We start from the raw sequence: 25048 nt of genomic DNA, 5'->3' as shown, positions 1-25048 counted from the left end.
TGAGATTTTTGTCTAAATGGGACTAAGGAAAAAGATCATAAACTTTTGTTTCAGGAAAAAAAAAGTATTTGCTTTTAGTTTTGACAGTAAGTAGGTAATCATGGTTCAGTTCCTTAACTCTTATCAGCCTCAGTTTCATCTGTAAAAGTGGGGACAATGAGATTTAATTCTGTGATATTTAACTTAGCTACTTTTAAAGTGAATCATTTTGATCTAACACTAATATAGAAAATAAAACCCTTTATGGCCATGCCCCAATGTCCTAGAATTGTCAACCTAGAATTATCTCATCTGTTTTCTTTTTTCATCTAACACATACTTGATAACTGTAAATGAGTGGATGATCTCATTTTATATTACATGACCATCTAAAGTCTTATTGGAACTAAATGACACTGCTTAAAAAGTTAGAGCCAGAGGTGTCCAGTGCAAAAAAGACAATGAAAAATTTAAAATGTACATCTGATCACATGTGAGTTTAAACTCAGAAAATTTAGCTGATTAAAGCAGTGACTCATATTAGACAATTTTCCCAGGGTCCTGCCTAGTGTGGGGCAAGCTCTCACGTGCACGGTGCATGACTCTGGGAATGGGCCTCTCCTACATCTTGTGCCCTAGGGCCTTGCTGGCCTCACCTTAGTCTCAACCCTGATTTTCACTTTCAAAAAATTTTATTTATCAGAGGTATTCTTATCCAACTGTTATTTATTGGCTATTTTAAGCACTTGACTCTCAGAGCCATAAAATGAATATATCAATCCTGCAGACTGTTTCTTTCTTCTTCTTTTTTTTTTAAAGATTTTATTTATTTGAGAGAGAGAGAGAGGGAGCACGAGAAGGGGGAGGGGCAGAAGGAGAGGAAGCAGCAGACTCTCTGCTGAGCGCACAGCCCAAAGCAGGGCTTAATCCCAGAACCCTGAGATCATGACCTGAGCCCAAAGTCAGATGCTTAACGGACTGAGCTCACTCAGGCACCCCGACTCTCTGTTTCATCAGGTAAATATTTAAGTGAATAGTCAAGCACTGCCCTGGGTCACCTACCATTCTCTTTCCATATAAGCAGTTCACACTTGCTTCTGTATCTGCACGCTCTATACAAGTTGGAATTAAACTGTTTCTTGGAAAAAGACGAAAAATTTGTATCACGTTTGTTTTATTAAACTTTAATTTTTATTTTGCTTTGAAAAGAAAAAAGCTCCTTTTCTTTTGATGTATGGCATTAAGAAAAATCACAATGTTGGATTATTAAAATATAATTGTCAAAATAAAGATACTATCAAATGCATGAAAATTACCTGATAATTAGATATGCATCCATGCAAATTTCATTGATGCCACATTGTAGTTTCATCTTGCTAGTACTTAATTTCTATGTTTAAACATATTTCCTTCTAAACTCACATAATTCTCAACCCACTAAGTAGAACTTTTAGTTTTTATTTGGACTCATGAATAATGTGATTCCAATCATGATGTACAAAATATATAAAGTTGCTCATATATTTTTCAGAGTCTAGCATAATCTTCTAAAAACAAATGAGAATTGCCCTTCCAAAAAAATACTTGTTATGCAGCTTTGTGAAAAAAAAGTTGGTATGCCTGAATGGACATCTGCAATTACTATTTCTTCCTTCCTCCCTCCCTCCCTTTCTTTTTTTTGAGAGAGTATGCGTGACTATGCCCGCAAGTGGTGGGCGGGGGGCGAGGGGAGGCAGAGGGAGAGAGGAAATCTTTTTTTTTAAATTTTTTAAATTTTTTTTTTAAAGATTTTATTTATTTATTTGAGAGAGAGAGAGAGAGAGAGAGACAGCATGAGAGGGGAGAGGGTCAGAGGGAGAAGCAGGCTCCCCGCTGAGCCGGGAGCCCGATGCGGGACTCGATCCCAGGACTCCGGGACCATGACCTGAGCCGAAGGCAGTTGCTTAAACAACTGAGCCACCCAGGCTCCCCCGGAGAGAGAAAATCTTAAGCAGGCTCCATGCCTAGCATGGAGCCCAAGGCAGGGCTCGATCTCATGACCCTGAGATCATGACCTGAGCAGAAATCGAGTCAGATGCTTAGCTGACTGAGCCACCCAGGCACCCCTGTAGTTACTATTTCTTAAATATTCAATTTTTAAAACATTTGTGAAAATCCACATAGTGAATGAATCAGGCTTCCACAGTGAAGAAACAATTATTTGAGGGCAGAATCTTAGGACACAAGAGGGAGCAGATAAGGCCTGGAAGTCAGAGAAAAAGAATAAATATCTTCAGAGAAGCTCTTCCAAGTCTATATAAGCTGTTGTTAGATCTAGTTATCTACGCAAAAGTCATCTCTGAAATCTAGTCCAGGGACACCTTCTTATCCCTTTCACCTGTCATATAAAATACACCTTTAAGAGAACCTACTTCAAAGGCCATTTCTAAGACAGAGACAATCCTGCAATTCCCTTGACACCATTTCTAGGATATGCACCTTTGAACTGCTTCCAGTAATATTCCCCAATTCATCTCTCTCAATAATATCCTTCCAATAATTTCTTCCCAAATACCTGATATATCTTTCCCAGACTAGGAAACAATGTCTTCAGAATACTCATGAACCAATGATCTGTTTTTTCTCTGCATTTCTTTCTCTGTTAGGATAACAAAATGGTAAAAACATGGCCAAGACAAGGCACTGATAGTTCAGTGGAAAAATGCACTGGATTAAAAAACTAGGCTTCACAATACCAACTGTTGGTGAGGATGCAGAGCAACTGGAACACTCATTCATTGCTGATGGGAATGCAAAAGGTACAGTCACTTTGGAAAAGAGTTTGGCAGTTTCTTATAAAGTTAAACATACACTCTCCATAGGACCCAGAAATTCTGCTCCTGGGGTATTTACCAAGAGAAAAGGAAACTTACATTTACACCAAAACATGTATACAAATCATTTCTAGCAGCTTTATTACTTATAGAGGCCCCCAAATGGAAACAACTCAAATGTCCATCAACTGGTGAATGGATTAACAAACTCTGGTACATACAATAGAATATTCCTCAGCAACAAAATGGAATAAATGACTAATATTTGCAACAACATGGGTGAATCTTTTTTATGGTAAGTGAAAAAAATTGGTCTGAAAGACTGGTAATTTCATTTATACAACATTCTGGGAAAATGTAATATGTTTTGTTGGAAAAGACAAAACTATAGGGATAGAAAACAGATCAATGGTTGCTAGGCCTGGAGTTGAGGAAAAGGGTCAATATAAAAGGGGCATGAAGGAATTTTCTGAAGTGATGAAACTATTTTATGTATTGACTGTGGTGATGGTTACAAACTGGGTGTGTAGGTCAAAAATCAGAAATGTTTGCTGAACAGGGCATGAATTTTACTGTACGTATAATGTATTTCAGTAAGTCTGACTCAAAAAATAAGAAAAATGGGGTTATCTCTTAGTTACTAACCGCCTTTACACAAGCCACTTGAAACTCATTTCTCCTTTTATAAAATGAGGAATTTTATATTAGCTCTGAAAGATTTTTGAGAGGAACAATAACAAAAAATACTTTATGGACTCTAGGCATACACAAAGTATTCGGGCAATACAATGATGAATAAGACAGAGATACACTAAAGAAATTTACTGTCCAGTGAGATAAAGAGGTAAAACAAATCATTATTAAATAATGTGGAAATTCAATGACAGAGACTGAACAAGGCAATAAGGCGTCAACAAGAAGGGGCATTCCAGGAATAAGAATTAACCCAAAGAATAAAGTATGAATTAATTCATAAAGAATAATAAAGTATATCACACATTCAATATAAAGGACCAGGTCACAGTCAGATGCAAATATGAGAAGTCATTAATGCACATGGACAACTGGGATCCAGTAATCTTAATGCAACATGGACTTTGAAAAAGCTTAAAGTAAAAATTATGACAAAATGGAAAAAGTACCTCACGATGATTTAGAAGTTGTTCTAAATCCAATGCCATTTGATTCTTCATCTGTAGTAAAGCTGACTTTTCTTTATTTAAATTGCTGGAAAAAAAAATCAAGTTCTAAAAAGTCATCATATTGGTGTAAATTTAATAAATAGTATATAGCAAAAGACAAATCTGACAAATCTCTTTGAATTAAAGAGAAATTAAATTTATAGTCCATAAAGATATCAGACCAGCCACTGTAATGTTTGATTTAATCAACAGCTATTTTCTTTAAAAAAAAAATTTTTTTTTTTAAATTTATTTATTTGACAGAGAGAGACACAGTGAGAGAGGGAACACAAGAAGGGGGAGTAGGAGAAGGAGAAGCAGGCTTCCTGCGGAGCAGGGAGCCCGATGCGGGGCTCGATCCCAGGACCCCGGGATCATGACCCGAGCCGAAGGCAGACGCTTAACGACTGAGCCACCCAGGCGCCCCAGAATCAACAGCTATTTTCTAAGAAGACTTTTTCTTTTAATAATCATTTGACAGTGCAAATGAGATGTGTTCTGAGAATCCTTTCCTGCCTAGTAGGGGCATAAAAATTAGTGTTTTAAAGATGACTATTTACTCCTGAAATGTAAAAAAGATGAAGTGGGATTTATATAAAAGATAAAAAGTATGTTTGGGCAAAATATTAAAACTCAAGACACTAGAAGTCAAATTAAAACATTTATCCCTAAAAGTAGAAGTAGCATTTTATAATTTACCACGTCCTAAATTACCAGGTATATAATTAAGTTAGATAAATGAATCAGATATTCAGTCTGTGATAAACTTGGGCAAACAATTTTTGCCTCCAAATTCTTTTTTTTTTTTTTAAAGATTTTTATTTATTTGACAGAGAGAGAGATAGCCAGAGAGGGAACACAAGCATGGGGAGTGGGAGAGGGAGAAGCAGGCTCCCGGGCGAGCAGGGAGCCCAATGTGGGGCTCGATCCCAGGACCCTGGGATCATGACCTGAGCCGAAGGCAGACGCTTAATGACTGAGCCACCCAGGTGCCCCTTGCCTCCAAATTCTTAGTTCAGTCTTTAATTTCTAAGTCTGCATTGTGAATTTCCCTTTGACAGGACCTATTTTCTGATAGGAAAGGGTGAGAAGCCTAAATAGAAGAACATATTAAGGTTTTAAGAGATAAATATTTGAGGCCTGTTTTGTATTGTCTGGAGTTTTATTATTCAACATATAAAAATTAATTACAACCATTAAATGAGATACTCTTTGAAAGCCACTGGAATGAATCTACTCAGCACCACAACAAGAATTAAAAAAAGCAACAATGAATTAAAACAACATAATTCCATAAATATCAAAACAAAATCTGTGAAGGTAAAATTAGTGAGGACTGTTTAGCTGAATAGGTAGGATGTTTTCAATTATCCTTTAAGAAAATGGAAAGCCACCAATTGTAAAAACATCAGGCAGAAGTTTTTTTAATATTCAAGGTATAGTAGTAGGTATTCTGAAAGAACAGGTAATTCCAAGCACTTAAGAGGAAAAAACTCACATTCTCCTTTTTCCTAGTAACTGAACTTCCCCAAGGAAGCACCACAATTTGTCCTCTGAGAGAAAAACAAGATGCAATTCTGACTTCTGTTTCCAACTGTGACATTGACTCAAGTGTGTGGTATAGAGCACAACACACACCACCCTACTAAGCCACAGTTTTCACATCTGTAAAAGTGGAAAACAATACTCATGCATGTCAAAAAGGGATATATGAATTACCTAATGAATGATCAAATAAAGAATTGAACATATAAAACACAACATAAATGCCATATGGTATTACTAATTTAGATGAAAAACAGGTATCCCTGAGAAACAGTAATTAAATGCCATACAGGTTAGCAGCTCAGCAGCAAAACAGACTGACTTTCAGAATTAGGCATCAGAGATCCTAATGAGCCTTGGAGTTGAAAAGAACTAAATGACAAAAAGGTAACTTGAGTGTCAGATTCTGCCAGAGTTCTCCAAAGCATGGTAAAGATCAAATGTTTCTGTAACTGTAAAATTCGAATCTTTCTTTAGCTAGAATCACCTTGAAGATGAAATATTTTTTAAAATTAAAATAAACACCCACTAACACAGAAATAGGATTTTCCGAGGAACAGAAATGTGTTAATGTTCACATGCATGTATACATGTTAATGTTCATATACATGTTACAAACACACTATGTAAACATACACCCACAGGAAGTACACACATATACACACACACATACTCTCAAATACCAATAGGCCCTTAAATAAAATGTATGCAACAGGAATGGAATGTTGATGTAATAAAGGATTTTGACTGGATAATTCATTAGAAATGTTTTATATGTAGGTGCTTAATTTTTTCCAGAATGAAGGAAGTATTCCATATTCAAATAGCAAAAAAAACAGTATAATATAGAATAAAAGGTGGGTGGATAAACTGGTTCACAGAGCAACTCTGTTCTATCTGCAAGACGTGCGTTTATCACAAACAGTACAGACTCCTCAGACAATACTTGGGTATAAATTTTCAAAGTCTCAGCCTTCTCTGATACATACTCTTAAACCACAAGGGAGACTATCTTCAACAGATGGGTCTCTAAAACTGCATATGATGATTATTATACTCTGTGTTCTTCCAGTATGTATGTAATTACTCAATTGAAGTTTAGTCTCCATAAGACACATTTCATAACAGTGGAAATTTACCTTTAAAAATACAAAGCTTCCATGAGTGACTCATAAAGCAACTACAAAACAAATCTCCTTATAAGCATATCTATCGTGAATGGTATATTACCCCCATAACTGTTCAATTCACTGTTAATTATTACTCAGAAATTCATGTTTATAGCTCTGTGTCACCTGCTATATGAAAACATATTCCTGATATACTGTTCTTTAACTTCCTGGATCAATATGCCCTGGCTTGGCCTTACAAGGCTAAGTAGTCTTTTCTTCTTAAACTACTAGTTAAGAATAAACTAAGAACTGACAATGGGGAAAGGAAATTTATGCTAATTATTCTCTTTCTGTGCTTCCTTCAGTTCTGGGCCATAGATCAAAATACGTAACTCAGACTGTCTCTTGTGGCTTGGTAGAGGAGAGTTTAACAGTACTACTTTTAGAATGGATTATTACTTTAATGATAGGGGAATTTAAAGTAGTTAATAGTGATATCTCAAATGCTAGCTTTAATGTGTTTATAATGATTTCATTTTGTACATATTTAACCTTTCTAGACATTGAATATAAATAGCTAAATTTTCAAGTGGGGGTTGGTATAGTGGTATTGTTTTATTTCCTAAGAAAATGATAAAATTATTCAGTTCCTTAAGTGCTTTCATTGTATAAGCTAGAGACATATTTAAAAAAGTAATCATTTAACTGAAACCATAAAACTCCTAAAAGAAAACTTATAGGCAATAAACTCTTGGACATTGGTCTTAGCAATTATTTGTTTTAGATCTGTCTCCTCAGGTAAGGGCAGCTAAAACAGACATAAGTAATTGGAACTACATCAAACTAAAAAGATGTAGTGTGTACACACACACACACACACACACACGAGGATATTAGTCTGCTATAAATAACATGGATGGACCTAGAGGTATTATACTAAATGAAGTAAGTAAGATAGAGAAGGACAAATACTGCAGGATTTCACTTTCACGTGGAATCTACAAAACAAAACAAACGGACAAACAAAACAAAACAGAAAGACTCATAAATACAGAGAAATGGCGGGTGCCAGAGGGGAGGGGGCAGGAGTTTGGACAAAATAGGTGAAGGGGATTAAGCGGTACAAACTTCCAGCTATAAAATAAATAAGTCATGGGGATGAAAAGTACAGCATGGGGAATACAGTCAATAATATTGTAATAAGTTTGTATGGTGACAGATGGTAACCACACCATGGTGAGCATTTCGTAACATATATAAATGTTTAAACCCTATGCTGCACACCTGAAATTAATATAATATGGCATGTCAACCATACTTCAATTTAAAAAGTAATCAATTCATGTAAGTATTCCTTTCAATTAAAATCAACACCTAGCAAAAAGAATAGGCCTTTTTAAGGTACACTCACTTGTTAATTGTTTTGAATGGGACATTTGATGTTTAAATTTCAAATTAATGAAGAACAAAAGGAAGGGAAGTAATATTTACTGAGTTTCTCCCATGTGCCAGAAGCTTTATATATGTTATTTCATTTAATTTTCACATCTAACCCTTGGTACTCACACCAGTAACTGTATTTTACAGGCACATCTACCATGACAAAAGAAACCGGGCTGATGTGTATTCAAAGCCCAGGATAATTCCTCTACATTTGAAATGTCATTGGCTCCAAGTAAGAGTGATGGTAGACAAACTGCTGGATCTGACTTGTCGACTGGGCTGTTTTTTATGGTATTTCATTCATGTCATGAGGGTACATTCAACAGCATCTCAAAGGCCACAATTAAACTACTGAAAGCACCTTAATTTTTCATGTTAGAAGGTAGTTGTTTTAATTAAGAACAAGGTTTCATATCCTGTGAAATACTAGTTCAGAAATCTATTACAATATTTATACAGTAAATTCATGAAACATAGCTTTAAAGGATTCAGATTTTAGCACAAAAATATTTTTTATAGTTAATTTCATAATTGACATAGTTTTATGATGATGTTGCTGTTATTAAGGGAGTCCTAATTTTTGTCAAAATTCAAAATATTTTGAGATATGTTATTTCTCATTTTTAAGATAATTTTCAACATAAAAATTTGTTTCATGTAAGATATGCTAATAATAGCAAAAATTTACCCAGTATTCATAATGTGTAGGAACAGTGGTATATATATTACAAAGATTATATCCTTTAATCCTCAGAATAACTATATGAATTAGGTGCTGTTAGTACTAGAGTACTACTCTCATTTCACAGATAAGAAAACTGGCTGTACAGTCCAATAACATAGCCATTAACTGGCCACAGGTGGCAATTAAAATTAATTAAAATAAAAAATGTAGTTCCTCATATGGGTAGTGGCTACTATACTGGACAGTGCAGATATAGAGTATTTTTACCATTACAGAAAGTTCTATTGGACAATGGAGGTTTAGAGAGTTTAACTGACCGGCTCCAATTCAAAACTAAGTACTGAGCTAGATTTAAACCCATGCAACCTACCTACAGAGCCTGTACTCCCTTTTAAAATCTGTTTTTTGGGGAGCCTGGGTGGCTCAGTCGTTAAGCGTCTGCCTTCGGCTCAGGTCGTGATCCCAGGGTCCTGGGATCGAGCCCCACATCGGGCTCCCTGCTCCGTGGGGAAGCCTGCTTCTCCCCTCCTTCTCCCCCTGCTTGTGTTCCCTCCCTCGCTATGTCTCTCTCTCTGTCAAATAAATAAATAAATAAATAAATCTTTAAAAAATAAATAAATAAAATCTGTTTTTTAAAAACAACTTTATTTGGATTATTTTGAAAGAAGAAAGAAAATATAACAAACCCTAAGTAACTATCACCTAGCTTCAACAATTATCAATTCATTAAAGCTCCACTTTTAACCACTCTTCTACATTTTTTTTTTTACTTCTCTTCCTTAATTATATTAAAGTTAATGAAAAATTATTCCTTATTCAGAATAGAACATAGGGAGGCAGTATAACACAATGTTTAAGAGTATAGAATTAGAAAGCAGACAGGTCTGGATTCAAATTTTGACCCTACCACAAAGCTGTATGTTCTTAGATAACAAAGTGCTTAATTTCTTTAGGGCTGAACTTGTTCATCTTAATAGCTTCCTCCTACAGCTATTATTTTTCTCTATATTAAATCTTTTCAGCTATTAATTCTTAGTAAAATAAATACTCAAATAAATTTATTTGAAGGTAACTGTGAAAGGTAATTTTTCCACAGGCCTTTTATGTTCCTGCTCCAAGATTAAAAAGGTAAAAGGAGATTCTATACAAAATTTCAAATATAATATAGGAAGAAATATATAATATAGGAAGAAAAATTTATATTTAGGGTTCTTCCCTCAATTTCCTTAAGATAATCAAGTGCCCAGTGAGTGATAAAACATAATTTATATTGCCAACAGCTATTTACAGAAGAATGGCTTAATTGATTCACCAACTTATTTTAATTAGTAACTTCTTAATTTGGTTTATTTATTATTTAATAAGTTTAATTAATGTAGGTTATATATATTCTAAATATAATTTTTACCTTTAAAATTAATCCAGAACTAAATTATTTATATTGACATTTTAAAGTATAAGTGTGATTTAAAATTATTTTATCATATCATCCTGAACCAATTTTTTGGTGGGGTTGAAATAAGAGAAGGTAATTATTCTGATTCATCAAAAAGAACACCCACCCATACTTTAGAGTTAATTCCCACTAGTTTCATACTTTTGGTTATATACCTTAGGAAATCTGAATTTAATAATTATATTCTCCTTATTGTTTTCCAATTCCTTAATTTAACAGTTTCTATTCCCATCTAATTCTCTGCTTCTACATTATGAATTGGTTAATAATTTATCTAAATTATTCTAACAATCTTAAAATCCAATAATAACTAAGCCAACTAATCAACCATCCATGAGTTAAAACATCTTTCTGTATAACATCATTCTTTTACTCCAACTTAAAAAGACTAAAATGATTACACAGATGAACAGGTAAAGAATTTCAATGATTATTAAATGGAGCAAGTCTTTTGGTTACGTAAGGTGTCATGTAAGAAAACAATTTCAATTTAAGGAAGTGAAAGGGATTTATTTACATTTAGGTAATTCATGGGTTACTTCATGTAGAGTCAGGGGAAGAAAAGCCTAAAAAATTACTTGGCAAGGTCAACAGAATCTAAGCAAATGTGTGTATTTTGTCTGTTTAAAAAGTCATTTTTGGGGGGAAGTGCCTGGGTGCCCTAGTTGGTCAAGTGTCCAACTCTTGGTTTTGGCTCAGGTTGTGATCGTGGGATCCCCGTTCAACGCAGAGTCTGCTTGAGACTCTCTTTCCCTCTCTCTCTGCTCCTCCCCCCTGCTTGTTATCTAAAATAAATAAATCTTAAAAAAAAAAAAAAAAGTCTCTGATACTTCCTACAAAGTTCCCTAAATGATCCTGATGTATCTTCCCTCTGCACCACCCCCTACCCAACGCTCTTTCTCTAAATAAATAAATCTTAAAAAAAAAAAGTCATTTTTGGGGTGCCTGGGTGGCTCAGTCGGTTAAGTGACTGACTCTTAAACTCAGCTCAGGTCTTGATCTCAGGGTCATGAGTTTCAGCCCCGCCGTGATGGGCTCCACAATGGGCATGGAACCTACTTTAAAAAAAAAAAAAAATCATTTTGACTCCACAAATGGCATCTGGTTATATTCTTCTTCTCCCTTCTCCCTTTGGTCAAGCCCCAACCTATTAAAGAATTCTAGAGAAACAAGGAAAGAATAGCTGCTTATGTCCTAGGGTTGGTGGAGAGCTTTGTTAATAAGCGTAGCATTGTTATTTCCAGGCTAAGACTTCTGATCATAAGGTGGAATGTGGATACCTAATGTGATGTGACCCAGTTTTTCTAAGATAAATTACATTTAAGACCATGTTCACTATTTACATTTTTTCTTCACAATGTACAAACTTAATTCATGGATAGCATTGCCTTTATTATTCAAATAAAAGATTTATAGATGATTTACCTGACATCTTTCTCAAGTTGTGTAATACAGTCCTTCAGCGAATCAATCTTAGAATCTCTCTGACGCACTGATTCAATGAGGTATCTGTAAGGTTGCTGAGTCTGGTTTAACAGAGAATTGGCCCTGTTAAGCTAAAGAAAAACAGATTTCATGAAAATCTAAAAAATTTTACAAGAAACTAGGATTATTCAAAATGCTGTAGCATAGACACAGTACACCAAAACTCCCTTACATGAATTACTCAGAAAAGTTTTTCCTGTGTAACTCTGAAGGTTTTAAAAATTATTAATCAGGGCGCCTGGGTGGCTCAGTTGGTTAAGCGACTGCCTTTGGCTCAGGTCATGATCCCAGAGTCCTGGGATCGAGTCCCACATCGGGCTCCTGGCTCAGCGGGGAGCCTGCTTCTCCCTCTGACCCTCTCCCCTCTCATGCTGTTTCTCTCTCTCTCTCTCAAATAAATAAATAAATAAAATCTTTAAAAAAAATATTAATCAATATAACTACTCTTTATAATAATAAGTAATACATAAATAGGAAAGAAAAATTTTTAATAAAATATGAATTGTTACCAATTTTAGGGATGGGCCACCTAAATGTTTTGCCATTTGTTGGTTTGAAAAGATATGTAACATAAAATTTATCTTCTTTTAATAAATATCCTTTAGCTAAAATAAAAATCTTTTATTTGAGCTTTATTTCTATTCAAAATAACATAATGACATTACAATTTAGCATTTTTCTCATGTCTTCATATATCCTTCCATCTTTATTTGTAAAATCGATGAACTGTAGCTAAATCATTATGTATAATGAAGTTTTTAAAAAAATTATAGTTAAAATATAAATAACATAAAATTTACCATTTTAACCATTTTACAGTGTACAACTCAGTGGCATTAAGTACATTCACAATGTTGTGCAATCATCACTAGTATCTATTTCTGGAATATTTTTATTAATCCCCAACAGAAGTATTCATTAAGTAAAAACATTCCCCACAATGCCCCAGCTACTGGAAACCTCTATTCTACTATCTGTCTCTATGAATTTGCCCATTCTATTTTTTTTTTTTTTTTATTTGAGAGAGAGAGAATGAGAGACAGAGAGCATGAGAGGGAGGAGGGTCAGAGGGAGAAGCAGACTCCCCGCTGAGCAGGGAGCCCGATGCGGGACTCGATCCCAGGACTCCAGGATCATGACCTGAGCCGAAGGCAGTCGCTTAACCAACTGAGCCACCCAGGCGCCCCGAATTTGCCTATTCTAGATATATAAGGGGAATCTTAGAATATTTGCCATTTTGTGTCTGCTTAGTTCATTAATGTAATGTTTTCAAGGTTCATCCATGCTGTACCATGTATCAGAACTTCATTCCTTTCTATGGCTAAATAATATTCCATTGTGTGTTTATTCACCTGTTGATGAATATTTGGGTTGGTTTCACTTTGGCTATTGTTACTAATGTTGCTACAAATAGTGGTGTATTAATAAATATGTTTGAGTTCCCACTTTCAGTTCTTTTGGGTATCTACCTAGGAATGCAGTGAAACTGCCAGGTTATATGGTAATTACATATTTAACTTTCTAAAAAATTACATTTTTTTTCTATATTTAACTTTTTGAGGAACTGGCAACTGCTTTCCACAGAGGCTGCATCATTTGACATGCCTATTAACAATGCACTTGATTCTACTTTCTCCACATCCTCAGCAACACTGTTATTTCATGTGCCTATCAGCCATTATATATCTTCTTTGGAGAAATATCTATTCAAGTCTTTCACCTATATTTTAATTAGGTTGTCTGCTTTTTTGTTGTTGAGTTGTAGTAGTTCTTTTACGTTCTGGATATTAAACCCTTATTAGACACATGATTTGCAAATTTTTTTTTCTCATTCTGTGGGTCTTCTGGATCACAAAAGTCTTTAATTTTCATGAAGTCCAATCTCCCTAGTTTTTCTTTTGTTGCCTATACTTTTGGTTCATTTTTTAAAAAGATCTTATTCATTTATTTGAGAGAGAGAGAGAGAGAGAGAGCACGAGCGGGGGAGAAGGGCAGAGGGAGAGGGAGAAGCAGACTCCCCACTGAGTAGGGAGCCAGATCATGACCCGAGCAGAAGGCAGGTGCTCAATGGACTGATCCCCCCAGGTACCCTCCTTAAGGATTTTATTAACTTCTGTACCCAACCAACCTTAGTTTTTTTGTTTATTGTGTTTGCTCTTTTCCTAAGCAAATATAAAATGTAGGTCAGTATAGAACTAAACACAGCACTGTCAGTATCAGCAAGCCCATACTTTGGTACCTAAATGAGTTCTCAGGAAAAGTATTCTAAAGTTGGATATGCAAAAACTGAACAATCACTACAAAAGTGGTGGATACCTATGGTAAGACTGAGGGGTGGGGAAGTGAGTATTTTATTACACAGGACAAAAATACTACAAAATTCCTACTTTATGACCTTAAAATGTTCTTTGACAATAAAATTCTAACCTTTTATATGTTTAAATATTTTTTCTTCTTTCCTTCATAGTCACTAACAAGTTCAATAGGAGGCTAAAGATTTGCTCTTTCTTTCTGGGACAAGAAATGATTTATATTTTTTTCTCAAGTGAATTACATTTACAACATTTATATATATTTTATTTATTAAGATCTAAACATAGAGTTTATTTTGGTACTGCAATTTTTTGGTTTTCTACTCACATAAAATAAATGAGTGATTAGCAGCCTAGAAGCTGAAGGTGTAGAGAACAGTAGGAAGGGTATAGTGGAAGGTAGAGTGGAAGGCAGAAAGAATTAAAGGCAGAAACAATCATAGTTGAAATGATCAGCCATGTGATCTAGGTGTGTAAGTAGGAAAGAGAATCCAAAAGGTGCTTGACCAGGTAGCTGTTAGAGAATATCTGCTTGCAGACTGAGGACTACTTTATGAAAGTTATTTAAATGATTCAACTAAATTAGAAAATTTCCTTTCGGTTACATTAGCCCAGGAAAAAAATTCCTCAAAGAAAAGGAAATGAACAGTGAAAGAAAAGAAGACTTCACTTTTTGGACATGATTCATTACAGTAGAAGCAAAGCCATAAAGAAAAAAAATACCATGAATATTTTCTATAGTTTGGGTTTTAGTGTCCCTTTTCCTTGCTTTGGTAATCATTCTTTTAAATCTATCACAATGTCACTGGAATCTTATTACTTACTTTACTAAGTTATTTTATGAACATTCAAATATGCAGCTGGACAAAAATAAAAGTAAATTCTACTTACCTGTATAACCAGTTTCACTAGTCAATTAAATCAAACAATTGCCTCGACTTTGTTTTCACGGAACTGACCTTAACTGAATAAACTGAACTGACAAGTTGCTTTGTATTTCAAAGTGCAGAATAGTCGGGGGTGGAGGGGGGGGGGTGGTTGGGGTGCAATGTCAGGGAAGCACTAAGGGCATTTACAAATTGTAGTTAGCTGTAGTCTAGAATGAGCTATGCCTGAAACTTATCAGATCTAAATTCAACTGCCTAAAAAGTGTAACTGCAGTCATTAAGTCTTAATTATTTTAGTTCCATTTTTTTTTCCTCACAGCAATTACATGTTAGGTTTTAGTATTATAAACAAAATTAAGGTTCCCCAAAGCCTTACTTTCAAAAGGTATCTCTAATATACAACGTACAAACTCCTCCTTCTCTGGATAATAACTACTATAGTGCTGTCAGTTTTACGAATGCATTTCTTTATAAACTTGTAAGATTTTAAATCCCAAAGTTTATTTTAATTTCTTAGGGAAAATACATGTCTGTCAATGAAAAGTGATGCTAATACCTATTTTTGAAATAATTGTAATTTGACAGAATTTAATTCCTTCAGTATGGTTTAAGTCCTTCTGTAACTATAATACTTAGTATTCAAAAAGTTACACAATCACTCACTTTGCCTATTGTTAGTAATCTTTTCCTTATAGGAAAGCCTTAGTAATTAGTGACTCAAGAATTACATACGTAATAAATGACTCAGGAGCAAATCCATGACACAACATTTTACAGAATTGTTATCCTGCCTTTATTTCAATAAATTGTACATATGATTCAGAGAAACGTAACACCTGATTAAAACATAATTACATATTTTGATTCAAATTTTAACTTACTCTTGGATGATAATCTAAAATATATTTTCTCTTAAAATTAAAAAATATACATAAAGGTGACCACATTTTGTTGTGATTTTCCTAAATGTGGGATTTTTTTTCTTGTGGAGTTTATTTTTAAAGAAACTCCTAGAAATGGAGCTCTTTCTTGCCAGAGACAAAATGCATTTTGTTGAATAGAATTTAACACTGAATTAGTTTCTGTGAATAAAATATATACAAGTGATACTTTCTAGTACTGGTGGTAGTTTTTTAAGATTTTATTTACTTATTTGACAGAGAGAGAGAGAGAGAGCACAAGCAGGGGGAGCGGCAGGCAGAGGGAGAGGGAGAATCAGGCTCCCCAAGGAGCAGCGAGCCCAATGCCGGGCTGGATCCCAGAACCTTGGGTCCATGCCCTAAGCCTTAGGCAGACGCTTAACCTACTGAGCCCCTGGTGGTAGTTTCTGAAGAAATTCCATATATTGTTATCTAATCTTTTTGATTGTGCCATGGAATGTAAAATGCCTATTTGAGGTTCAATATGGAGCAACACTTTGGTACCAATTCTCTGTGTTCTCAATCTATAGTAGTTCTCAAATCTAGTTAAATCATCAGATCACTGGGGAAAATGCTAAAAAACAGTGATTTCTGGGCCCCACCCCAGCCCCAATGAATCAAAATGTCTCAGGGCTAGTCTTAGATTCTATCAGTCAAATCTGGAAAGCACAGCTCTTGTGATCTTGGACTTGATGCAGGCCACTCCATCCAACTATTTTAGCAGATTTAACACTACCCGTAAATCATCTTATATCCCAAACTTACCATCCTTTCCACTAAAACCACTTTCTTATCCTGTGTCTCACATGGTGAATAATATCATCATCTTTAAGAGGAGTGACATTTAACTGATACAATTCAACTAATTAAGATGCCAGCTTTGCATGGGAGCAGGTTCCTGGAGAAACTGTGTGGTCCCAGGTATTACTTCTTTGTTGGTGGACAGTGAGGAAGGAGATCCAGGGGATTTCAGGAGAGGCACCAGGACAGACAGGAATGATATGCAGGGGCTTAGGACAACAGCTGTGTACAGTGTTCTTGCAAATATATATATATATTTTTAGATTTTATTTATTTATTTGAGAGTGAGAGAGGGAGCATGTGTTCGGGCACGTGTGTGCAGGGGCAGATGGGTTGGGAAAGAGACAAGCAGACTCTGCACTGAGTGTGGAATCTGATGCAGGGCTCGATCCCAGGACCCCAAGGTCATGACCTGAGCTGAAACCAAGAGCTGGATGCTCAACCAACTGAGCCACCCAGGCACCCCCAAATATTTTCTTGTTTTAATAACCAAAAGCAAGCGCATGCTAGTTGATCATCAGCCCTGCTCTGATCCTGATTATCAAAGTATGGTAATAAGGAGATATTTATAAGATAAAAGGAGAAATAATAGATAATAAGATGAAATTCTTGAGTAGGATGTTAAATATTTCAGAGTAATCAGCAATGTGATGGACTATCTACTCATAAGTCACAGAGCACACAGGACTGTAGAGTATTACTTTTTTTCAAAGAGTGGCCACGCATCACTTTTATTAGAGTCACAGAAGAGCTAGTTAAAAATGCAGATTCATTGGTTTCATTCCAGACCTACTTAATCACGATCTGAGGGCAGGATCTAGAAACCTACATATTAAACAAGAATCTTTGGAGATTCTTATAGTCACTACCATTTGAGAATCATTAGTGATGTGTAAGAACAGAGTAAAGCGGCAGACACGTGAGGGACTCCTACACGCCAGGGTTGGAAGAAGATGAAGACATCTGAGGGATAATGGTGACATCAAGCAAAGGGAAAACAGAATTTCGAGATTATCTATAAAATCTATAATGTCATGCCATAGATCAGGAGACCGAGAAGAGAAAAATGACAATTAGGAAGTCACTGGTGATCACTGAGGAAGGGCATAGCTGAATAGATGATCAGGGAGGACAGCAGAAGGAATTAGGTACACAGAGAGGGGTGAAGTTTGGAAAGTTACCACTGTCCATCCACACACAGACATACCGACACACAGTCTCTTTCTCTCTCTCTCATTTTTTTGAAGCGGGACCAAAAAGGGGGGGGGGGCGGAGAGTAAGTGAAGATACTAAAAAATCCTTGGGTGAAAGAGACTCAAGGAAAAGAAATTTAGATGACCTAATTATAATGACGAAGCTACAGATGATGGCAGATGATGGAACTGATGGTTTTGAGGAGTGGAAGTGACCTGCAATGGGGATAATGGGAAATAGGACAGATGCAGAAAAATAAAAACATAGGGCAGCAGGAATGAGGGCCTGGTTGATGTTCAACAACATGAATCTGTAATACTTTCAAGCAGTAAAAGTAACAGGTTTTCACAAGAAATTTTCAGCACATTACCACAAAACCAAAGAATTTTCTCTCCCTCTCTCTCTCCTTCCTTCCATTAAGCATTTATGGGGTAACTATCAGATTGTAAGGTAATATGCGAAAGGTAGGGAATGTCAAGAAAAGCCTGATGGATGAATTTAGTGACCAAGCAATCTGGGATGCTAGTGAATGTAGTGCTCAGATGGTTGGTAGGGCTTGGTAGGAAGAAAAGTGAAGCCAAGAGGGGCTTGACAGATTGGAAAATACGAAGAATTTATGAATGTGGAACTCACAATGAGTGCAAATAAAGCACAGATTTAGTGGGAATGAAAGGACTGGGAGAGCTGGAAGGACAGGAGATTAGAGTCAGAGAATGGAACTTTCAACTTCAAGTGTTTTAGATTTCTTGCCCCTGAAAAATTCATTTTAATGTGGTTCAATTGTATAACAATTCTGACAGCAGTGGGGAGGGTGTTGCTGTGTAAGTTGTTAATAGTTCTTAAATAAAAAAAAAAATGTAGTCATTCATGAGTTATCAAGGCAAACCAGTAAGGTAAAAAGCTTAAACAATTTGATGTGTAAACAGGATACAATTTATAGATAAATCACTGTTTTCCCTTACTTCAGTGGTGGCCGGCATTTGGTACACACACACACACACACACACACACACACACACTCTCACATGAGCTGGTATGTGAACCTATAAAATGCATGCTTACAGAACAAATTCTAGTATATTGTCCCGAACCCATGTAATTGAGTTTTTTTCCAGAATGAACCATAACAAAGACTTCTTGGCTTAAGCACTTGGCAAGGTTAGACACAGAGCTGTTTAGAAAAATGAAAGTGAATGTTTTGTCCATAAAACAAACTGGTCATTCATATGGTAGATGAATACATGTTTATCATTAAAATAAAAAAGTTAACCTTTATATAATTCCACATCAGAACCTCAAAAAATAAGAGACAGAATGGCAATAATCAGCCTCCTCACATTAGGTCTTCTTCATGGAACTTTATCATGGATCAACAATTTAATTATCCCCTATGTCCAGTTACATTATATCTCGAGCATCCACAAAATATAGGAGAACACTAACTCCCAAGGGGTGAAGCACCACATGAAAAAGACGCACAGAAAAAATGAAGTATCCCCCCCAATTCCTTAACATTACAAAAAAGTAAGTTGTTACCTATGTCAAAAAGTTAACTTCTCACTAGACCAAGTGACTTTCCAGGGGGCATTTTCCCGCTACCAACAAAACTAGCTGCAAGGACTGCCAAATTGTACAAGTGGCAAAAGGTGGCCACAGTTACCTTCATAGAAAAGGAGCCCCTGACATTTTCTCCCTCCTTTTCCTTTTCATCTATCTCTTCTCCGTGGTATTCAGATTTCATTCCCTTTCTCATCTTGTTTTTAAGACTCTGTTACAGCAGTTTTTAGGTTCATAGCAAAACCGATTGGAAACACAGGGGGTTCCCATATACTCCCTGCTCCCCCATCCCACAACCTCCCCCAGCATCAGCGTTTGTGACAACTGATGAACCTACACTGACACCCCATTGTCACCCAGAGCCCAGAGTTTTCATGAGGGTTCACTCTTGGTGCTGTACATTCTATGGGTTTGGACAAATGGATAAGGACATGTGTCCACAGTTACAATATCATAAGCAAAAGTTTACCATAAGAGTCCCTTTGCTCTATCTATGCATCCCTCCCTCCCTAACCCCAGCCTTTTCAGATTGTCGTTGCCTGTTTTCAAAAGCATTTTTTCACCTTCTGTTTTTTCTCTACCAAATGTTATAAAACATACTGTTGTATGTATGTATTTATTTCAGAGAGCGTGCGAGAGAGAGAGACAGAGAGAACGAGTAGGAAGGGCAGAGGGAGAGAGAGAATCCCAAGACGACTCTGTGCTGAGCGCAGAGCCCAATGCAGGGCTCGATCGCACAAACCTGAGATCACCCAGGCGCCCCAAACATACTGTTTTAAAAACTAAAAGTAATCCACTCATTTGCTTGGAAAATATTTCAATGCAAATTATTTTATTTGGAACTTAATAAATAATTTACAACTGAGAATACTGAGGCACAGAGAGGTTAAACAACTTATCCAAGTTTACACAGCAAGTAATTACCAGAAATGACATTTTAACCCAGTGAGTCTGGCTCCAGAATCATGTGCTTAATAGCCAATATCCATTACTGCCTCACAGTAGCAGAAAAGAAAGCAATAATATGTAAGAGTAGCACAAAATGTGAAGAGCTAAGCATTTCTCTCCCCTACTACCTCAAAATAATGTGCACTAAAAGCATGGGTGTGCATGACAATGCACAAACACTAAAGAAACGTGACCAGTTATCCACACAGAAAAATGCTTCATGGCTCTTCTTCCATATTAAAGCTATCTAATTGTCTCTACCGAGGTGCCATGCTCCTGTGGGACTTACGGGTTCTATGCCCCTTCCCTTGCTGCTCTGGCCATTTTCAGAGGAGATGTAAGAACCATGGTGCTCGCTCTGTGCCTTCTGTGGGCCCATCTGGCTTGGAATTACAGGCAGTGATAACAGGCTGTTATCCTCTGCTCTGCTTTACTTCTTTCATAAAACTTACCAAGTTCTAATTGAATATATATCTTACTTGAAAAAAACCTTTGTTTCCCCCTGATTAGAATATAAGCTCCAAAGGGTAGGAATTCATGTCTGTCTTATTCAGTGATTATCCCAAGAACCTAGAACACCTGACACACTGGTACTGAATAAATATTTACTGAAAGACTGAATTATGTATCAGTACTAGCTAACACTTAACAAAATTCCTTTCCTTAATATACTTTATTTCTTATGCTGAGTTAAATGGCACAGAATGGACTAAAACATTTTTTAATAACATAAGTTCTTTCTGTGTAAAGAGCCAATAAGGAAATAAATTTATTGGGGAAAAGTGACACAGTTTCTACAATGGGAAATCTTGCTGTTTATTGGAGTTCCTCAAGAATAAGTCCATGTAACTAAGTGATAAAAATGTTAACACATAGATATGAAACTCAATACAGTTCAAAGAAACTCAATACAGTTCAAAACAAGATTTACTTAAAAAAAGGAATCAATATGGGGTGCCTGGGTGGCTCAGTCAGTTAAGCGACTGCCTCTTGATTTTAGCTCACGTCATGATCTCAGGGTCATGAGACTGAGCTCTGCGTCGGGCTCTGCGCTCAACACGGAATCTGCTTGAGATTCTCTTGTTCCCTTTGCCCCTCCCCCTGCTTGTACATGCTCTCTCAAATAAGTAAATAAATAAACAAAATCCAAAAAAAAAAAAAAAAGGAATCACTACAGAACTAGAGGGATGTTTTTTTGTGAAGATGAAGCCTAAACACTTTCTATAGATAAAGAAGAAAAGAGTAGGGTTCATATGTACAAATTATAAATAACAAGATCAGAGTTATAGACTAGAATTATGCAAATCTGTAAAAGGTACTAATTCCAAACAATGGGAGAAACCACAGTAAATTTGTTCAGAATTGTTCAGTGGAACAGAAAAAAGGCAGGACAAAAATATGGGAAAATAGTAACATTTGCTTCAGCAGCATACTGTGTTAATTCAAAATGATACAGAGGTTGGATTAGCATTGCTCCTATATATGGTAGACACATACAACTGGGAAGCATTATAGGTTTTCACATGATAGTCACACCAGAGGTCCCTGTATTTCTTGAACAGGTTTCACCTTTTTTCTCTTCTCGATCTCTATGCTGATTTCTCAAGAAGGCTTCCGTAAGGAGAGGAAAATATGTTACCTATTTGTCCAGATGAGTGTTTTCACACTGTGGGTTGCAAGCAGTATTAAAAAAAGGAAGAGAAAAGAAACAGAACAGAATGGCAACTAATAGAATACGCTAGATGTCATAAGGGTATTCATTCCTGTGGAAATTATTTCAAATACACACATATGTATATATCTACCCACATACATACAAATACACACACATGTATACACTGGGATGCTATCTATGTAAGGTGTACTTCTTACTATAGGTAATGGCCAAAAAAAAGTACAAAAGCTATTTGTCCAGGTGATAGTTAACATTTTTAATTATAAAGGACAAAATTTACACTAAAAGCAGTCCAAATCCAAATCAGTCTCAGGTCAGTTTTGTGCCAAGTTTTCTGTGGGCTTCATCATCTGCTGAAAATTTCAGATCTGAAGGGTGGAGGTGTTATATATTATAGCATTCAATACGTTAACTATGCCAACGACATATCCATCAAAAACCTAAGAGCAGACTGAGCAGAATTTGCATCTGAGTCATTTTTCTCCTTGATTCATCTCTGATAAACATGCCAATCTAATGGAAGCCCACTCAGACAAAAGAGCTTCTTTAGGCCTCAGGAAGCCTGGGAAGCTGGTAAACCCAGGGATGTCACACTCTTAAGATCCCAGTTAGCCCTAGCAATACTCCTATGGTTTCATAAAGTAGTATGACTGGTATTAAATAAGCACTCAAAACTGCTAGCCATTATTAATATCATTTATTCATGTAATAATTTTGATATTAATGAAATATTTACTCAAAAATTTTGAGACTATGTTATCATTGCTATTAAATAATGTTTATCTTCATTATCTTATTGCATATTATTATTGCTTACTTTTTGCTTTTCTATACAGATCCAACAAATTGGTTGAATTTTATCAGTAATTTATGTTCTCTAATTTAAATATAACAATTCTGGTTAATTTGAAGTTTTTATTAGTTTTTTTTTTAAAGATTTTATTTATTTCTTTGACAGAGAGAGACACAGTGAGAGAGGGAACACAAGCAGGGGGAGTGGGAGAGGGAGAAGCAGGCTTCCTGAGGGGCAGGGAGCCCAATGCGGGGCTCGATCCCTGGGATCATGACCTGAGCCGAAGGCAGACACTTAACGACTGAGCCACCTAGACGCCCCTGAAGTTTTCATTAGTCTTAAAATACCCAGTTTTCCATACTTTTCCTAAAATGCTTAGTTTGTATGTGATTAAATATACTTTTACATTTGAAAATTCAGAGCAGGTGATTACTCTCCAGAATTGCAGTTTTACTCTCATGTACCTCTTCATAAAAATCACTTAAATTGCACAAAATCTTACTATACTGTGTTAAAATTCATTTGAATAGTTCATTCTGAATATTTCCACATAAGCAAAGTAAGCATTTACTCCAAATCTGAAACTATTTCTTTAAAATGCCAAGTTTATTAATAAAAATTCTTATCGATACTATTGTCATTAGCAGAAAAATAAATGAAATGCAGGACAAAAAAACCCATCTGCATTTACTGAGTGATTAGTATATGCCAGTTAGTATGGTAAGTGCTTATCTTAGATTAAGCTATCTCTAATTCTTGAGGTAAACATGTATATAATATTATTACTCCCACTGCACAGGTTGAAAATTGAGGCCCACAGAGGGTAGAGAACTTGCCTAAAGTCATACAAGCCAGGTGTCTGCCTAACTTGAAAATCTAGTTTCATATCCCAATGGTTAATGAATAAAGTAACATATGATTAAGTACTACACACATGTAAAGTATTCTTACCTTTATCATCTCCTTTTATTACTCAACTTTGTTCTTAGTTTTTTCCCTTTACACTGAAATAAATTCAAACAAAAGAAACAACTCTAGTGTTTTCAGTAAAGGTTGATGGATCCTACTGATTCCATGTAATTAGAATTTTTTTTTCATGGTGGTGGTGGGTGGAGCTGATATATACCCTGCTTTGGTTCCAGATGTGACATAAAGCATATGATTGAGTCTCTGACACTTAGAAACTAAAGCTTTCTTTCTAATTAGCGGGTCTGATTTCTTCCTCATCCTCTGCTCCTCTTGGTTGGGACTTCCAATCTGCTTTAGGTTCATTCTCGTATCCCCCACTTCTCATATACTTTGACCTATCACAAACAGAAGTTATTCCTTCAACAACATCTATTTACTATGTATTAGAAACAGGCACTGTGCTAAGCAGTGAGGATATACAGAACAATAAAAAAGAATCCTTCCTTTTAAGAAGCATCTAGATAGCTATGTCAACAACATCTCTATCTATCTAAATATATCTTGGTATATATGGTATCATGAGGATACATAAGTCATTTTATTTATTTATTTGACAGAGAGAGACAGAGGAGAATACAAGCAGGGGGAGTGGCAGGCAGAGGGAGAAGCAGGCTCCTCCCTAAGCAAGGAGGCCGATGTGGGACTCGATCCCAGGACCCTGAGATCATGACCTGAGCCGAAGGCAGACACTCAACCATCTAAGCCACCTAGGCATCCCACATAAGTCATTTTTGCCTGGGGTTCAAAATAGGCTTAATAGAGTAGGTGACACCTGATATTAAAAAGACAAGCACCTCTGATGCAAACATGGCTACACTGGGCAAAAAAGATCAGAGTGTGCAGAAGTACAAAGGCATGAAAAACACAGAGTGCTTGGAGAATTCAAGTAATGCACATGAAGTTATGTACGTGGGGAGAAGCACAAGTAGTTGTATACATGGCCGTGTGTGTGTGTGTGTGTGCGTGCACACGGTATAATGTAAGATGGAACGGGATATATAGGCAGGAGTAGGATAATAGATGGTCTTATTCTCTAACACCATACACAAAGATAAACTCAAAATGGTTGAAAGACCTCAGTGTGAGACAGGAATCCATCAAAATCCTAGAGAACACAGGCAGTAACCTCTTCGACATCGGCCACAGTAACTTTTTTCAAGATACATCTCCAAAGGCAAGTGAAACAAAAGCAAAAATGAACTTCTGGGACTTCATCAAGATAAAAAGCTTCTGCACAGCAAAGGAAACAGTCAACAAAACAAAGAGGCAACCACAGAATGGGAGAAGATATTT

The 25048-nt window shown here is 36.0% G+C and overlaps 1 protein-coding gene across 1 annotated transcript in view; it reads right to left on the bottom strand.

The window, feature by feature from the left end:
• PIBF1 (progesterone immunomodulatory binding factor 1) overlaps positions 1–25048 on the bottom strand; it is a 209400-nt gene that overhangs the window by 36760 nt on the left and 147592 nt on the right. The window contains exons 15-16 of the mRNA XM_081815019.1: positions 11640–11770; positions 3935–4019 (exon numbers count right to left, since the gene is read on the bottom strand). Coding sequence (XP_081671145.1) covers positions 3935–4019; positions 11640–11770 — 216 coding nt within the window. The remainder of the gene's footprint in view (positions 1–3934; positions 4020–11639; positions 11771–25048) is intronic.

Source organism: Leptonychotes weddellii, chromosome 3 (assembly GCF_054177405.1).
Source record: "Leptonychotes weddellii isolate Sample4059 chromosome 3, ASM5417740v2, whole genome shotgun sequence".
Classification (NCBI taxonomy): domain Eukaryota; kingdom Metazoa; phylum Chordata; class Mammalia; order Carnivora; family Phocidae; genus Leptonychotes; species Leptonychotes weddellii.
The sequence above is the reverse complement of the archived record's forward strand: the minus strand, read 5'-3'. Positions and strand labels throughout refer to the sequence as shown.